This window comes from Anoplophora glabripennis, unplaced genomic scaffold (assembly GCF_000390285.2).
Source record: "Anoplophora glabripennis isolate ALB-LARVAE unplaced genomic scaffold, Agla_2.0 scaffold2188, whole genome shotgun sequence".
Lineage (NCBI taxonomy): Eukaryota > Metazoa > Arthropoda > Insecta > Coleoptera > Cerambycidae > Anoplophora > Anoplophora glabripennis.
The window spans coordinates 3,440-7,522 of NW_019418275.1; the positions used below are offsets into that span (position 1 = coordinate 3,440).

General features: G+C 37.2%; 1 protein-coding gene across 1 annotated transcript; it reads left to right on the forward strand.

Annotated features, from left to right (window-relative positions):
• Nucleotides 1-248: 248 nt before the first annotated feature.
• Nucleotides 249-2,027, forward strand: LOC111692606 (the record flags this gene model as incomplete). Its single annotated transcript, XM_023456672.1, has 2 exons — nucleotides 249-691; nucleotides 745-2,027. Coding segments are annotated over 2 exons (1,726 nt in total), but the record flags the coding sequence as incomplete, so codon positions are not given.
• Between the last annotated feature and the right edge of the window lie 2,056 nt (nucleotides 2,028-4,083).

A 4,083-nucleotide genomic window follows, 5' to 3' on the forward strand; every position in this document is an offset into this window, starting at 1 on the left:
AAAAATCGTTTATCGCAAGTTTTCGTCTGTATTAGTTGAATGTTATCTGTTTTCAATCAGGTAAGTGTTAATCTTCCATAAAATTATTGTACTTTTGATATGTAGAGAGGTTCTGGGTATAATTCTTACGGTTTTCTTATAACCTCACTTTTGTTTTAAAATTTCGGGTTGGGGTTAGTTGAGCTATAGTTGCTCAACTTACCCCACGACTCAAACAACTAAAGTAATGAATGTTTTATTTTTTTTAGGATGCGGACTTACAAGAGGAAGACTACAAGATGTTCTTACACTACTGAAGACTTAAGTAATGCCGCAAAGGCTGTCAACGATGAGGGAAAAAGTGTGAATGCCGCCGCCAAAGAATTCGGTATCAAACGGATGACTTTGACAAGATTTTCGAAAATATTAAATGAAGGTGGTGATTCATCCATGGGCTATGCAACACCGAGGCGAGTATTTTCTCCCACACAGGAGGAGTCTTTGAAAAATTACTTGCTACAAATGGCATCAATCTTCTATGGATATTCTCCAAAAGACGTCCGTCGCCTTGCCTACGAGTGTTCTGCTAAATTTAGCATTGAAATTCCACCCAGCTGGACTGCAAATAAGATGGCCGGAAAAGAATGGCTTACGATGTTTTTAAAACGAAATCCGGAGCTATCCATACGAAAACCAGAACCCACCAGCCTTGGTAGGGCAACATCATTTAATGCGCAGAATGTTAAAGTTTTTTTGAAAAATTAGCGGAAGTAATGGATAGATATGGATTTACTGCGGCAGACATTTGGAATGTAGATGAGACGGGAGTATCCACTGTGCTGAAGCCAAATAAAATTGTAGCTGTCAAAGGTAAGCGCAACGTCGGTGCCATGACTTCTGGAGAACGAGGGACTAACATTACAGTAGTAACTGCTGTGTCTGCTCTTGGAAATGCTGTACCTCCTATGTTTGTATTTCCGAGAAAACAGTTTAAGACACACTTTCTTAATGGTGGTCCCCCTGAATGTATAGGAGCAGGCAATGCCAGTGGATGGGTTACAGACGAAGAATTCTATCAGTTTATGCAACATTTTATAAAACATGTGAAACCGTCCATGGAGCGCCCTGTTTTGTTAGTGTTGGATAATCACTCCTCTCACTTGAACGTGGAGACACTAAATTTGGCCAAAGAGAACGGAGTTGTAATGTTGTCCTTTCCACCGCATTGTAGCCATAAATTACAACCGTTGGATGTGTCAGTCTTTGGTCCGTTCAAAAAGTATTGCGCTGCTGCTCAAGATGCATGGCTACGAAACAACCCGGGAAAAACCCTTACTATTTATGACATACCAAAAATTGTCGCTGATTCGTTGCCGGTTGCTCAGACAAGTATAAATATTGTCAACGGTTTCCGAAAGACAGGCATCTTCCCGTATAATGCAAACATTTTTGGTGAGGATGAGTTTTCACCATCATTTGTAACTGATCGTCCTGAACAAGAAACTATCGAGCCGGAAAAAGATCATCCAGAGCAAGCTGTGATGTCCAGCACTGAACTTAATCCCACTCCTTCTGCCTCCACCAGCCAAGCTGAACCCAAGCCTAGTCCAAGCAAGAAAGAAAACGAGACGATCGACCTAAAACAAGTATTTTCCCCGGAAATTGTGCGACCATACCCAAAGGCTGGCCCTAGAAAAGCAGCTAAAACTAACAGAAGAAAGAGGAAAACTGCAATACTAACAGACACTCCCGAAAAGAACGCTTTAGAAGAGCAGCAAAATAAAACCACAAAAAAAGTTAAGAAGCCAAAGAAGAACATGGATAAGAAAAGAAAGAAGAGTGTCTGTAAAAAAATACTCCAGTCAAGTGATGAAAGTGGTGATGATGATTATTCCTGTCTGATTTGTTGCGAAGGCTATTCTGAAAGCTTACCAGGAGAAAGTTGGATCCAGTGTCAAGCTTGCAGGGAATGGGCACATAAAAAATGTGTTCCAGGTGCTGGTGTTACTTTCGTTTGTGTCAATTGCAACAGTGACAACGACGATTAAGTTGCTAAGATCTTATTAATATTTTCTTTTAAGATATTTAAGTCTGATTTTAAACAGAAAGACTGAATCTAACCTGAAGTTAGTCTTAAGATACGTTGATGTTTTGTTTATTCTATTTTCAGTTATATTTATTTGTTATTTATTTAATGAAAATTACTTTAAGTTTTGTTATTCTGTCACTAAAAGACTAAATAAAGAGCTGATTGTCAAACAGATATTTTATTTCATCTCTAGTTAGCATTGAACCCTTGGTATGGCTAGACATTCTTAGTGCTCAACTTGCCTCATACCCCTGCTCAACTTACCTCACCTATGGGGTACGTTGAGCATATTTGACCTTCTGGACATAAACAGCTGTAGCTCTTAAATCTGACTTATTAACAATAAGTTACTGTGGACACTTTTGCTAAGGGATAAATTACTAATCCATCAGGTCGCATAACAACTCATTGAGACTTATCATTGAGGAGCTATATCAAGTGAAAAATTGCTCAACTAGCCCCGCCCTACCATACTTAAATATTTCTATTGTTTTCATCATTTTTTTTTCAAAAAAAAAAACACCCTATATCTCAAAAACGAAGCATCTCCTAAATAATTTTAATACTATTGGTTAAACCCAAGGGAAGGGGAGACAAAAAGGCTTATTTGATTCACACATACTCGGGACTAAGACCATAATTTTAATAGGTACTATATTTTTTTAGGTTTTATGAGGAACGTCTTCCTATAGTTCAAGGGTCGGCAAGTAATTTTAGGTGCGGTCCGGATACTTTTAAAAATTTTTAACGAGGTCCAGAAAAAAATTCATATTTCTTACAAATTCTCATTTAAACTCAAATTTAATCTGCTTACTAACCATTAAGAACTCAAAACACTCACACAATTGTAAAATACTAGAAAAAATGATATGGTTGACACTCAAACGTAAAAAAAACATTTTTTAAATAATTTATTTGAGTAATTTAAACTTTCAAAACATTTTTGGCGGTCCAGTATTTTACCTTCCGCGGTCCGGACCTGGACCGCGGTCCGCCAGTTGCCGACCCTTGTATAGTTTATCGACAGAATCCAGAAGCACCCTTCCGAAAAATCAATTTTGCCATGAAACTATAAGAGTTAGGAGAAAAAGTGAATGTATACTTTTTGTCAATAACACACTGTTCTATCTAAAAAAGCATCGTTTTTTATTTTCAGTAGGGCCGTATTAATTTTTTTTATAATTTAATGAGTCTGAGTCCCTATAACTCCGCCACTGGTTGCTTGCGGGACTTCTACTTCTATGGAAAAATGGTANCTGCTCAACTTACCTCACCTATGGGGTACGTTGAGCATATTTGACCTTCTGGACATAAACAGCTGTAGCTCTTAAATCTGACTTATTAACAATAAGTTACTGTGGACACTTTTGCTAAGGGATAAATTACTAATCCATCAGGTCGCATAACAACTCATTGAGACTTATCATTGAGGAGCTATATCAAGTGAAAAATTGCTCAACTAGCCCCGCCCTACCATACTTAAATATTTCTATTGTTTTCATCATTTTTTTTTCAAAAAAAAAAACACCCTATATCTCAAAAACGAAGCATCTCCTAAATAATTTTAATACTATTGGTTAAACCCAAGGGAAGGGGAGACAAAAAGGCTTATTTGACTCACACATACTCGGGACTAAGACCATAATTTTAATAGGTACTATATTTTTTTAGGTTTTATGAGGAACGTCTTCCTATAGTTCAAGGGTCGGCAAGTAATTTTAGGTGCGGTCCGGATACTTTTAAAAATTTTTAACGAGGTCCAGAAAAAAATTCATATTTCTTACAAATTCTCATTTAAACTCAAATTTAATCTGCTTACTAACCATTAAGAACTCAAAACACTCACACAATTGTAAAATACTAGAAAAAATGATAAGGTTGGCACTCAAACGTAAAAAAACATTTTTTAAATAATTCATTTGAGTAATTTATACTTTCAAAAAATTTTTGGCGGTCCAGTATTTTACCTTCCGCGGTCCGGACCTGGACCGCGGTCCGCCAGTTGCCGACCCTTG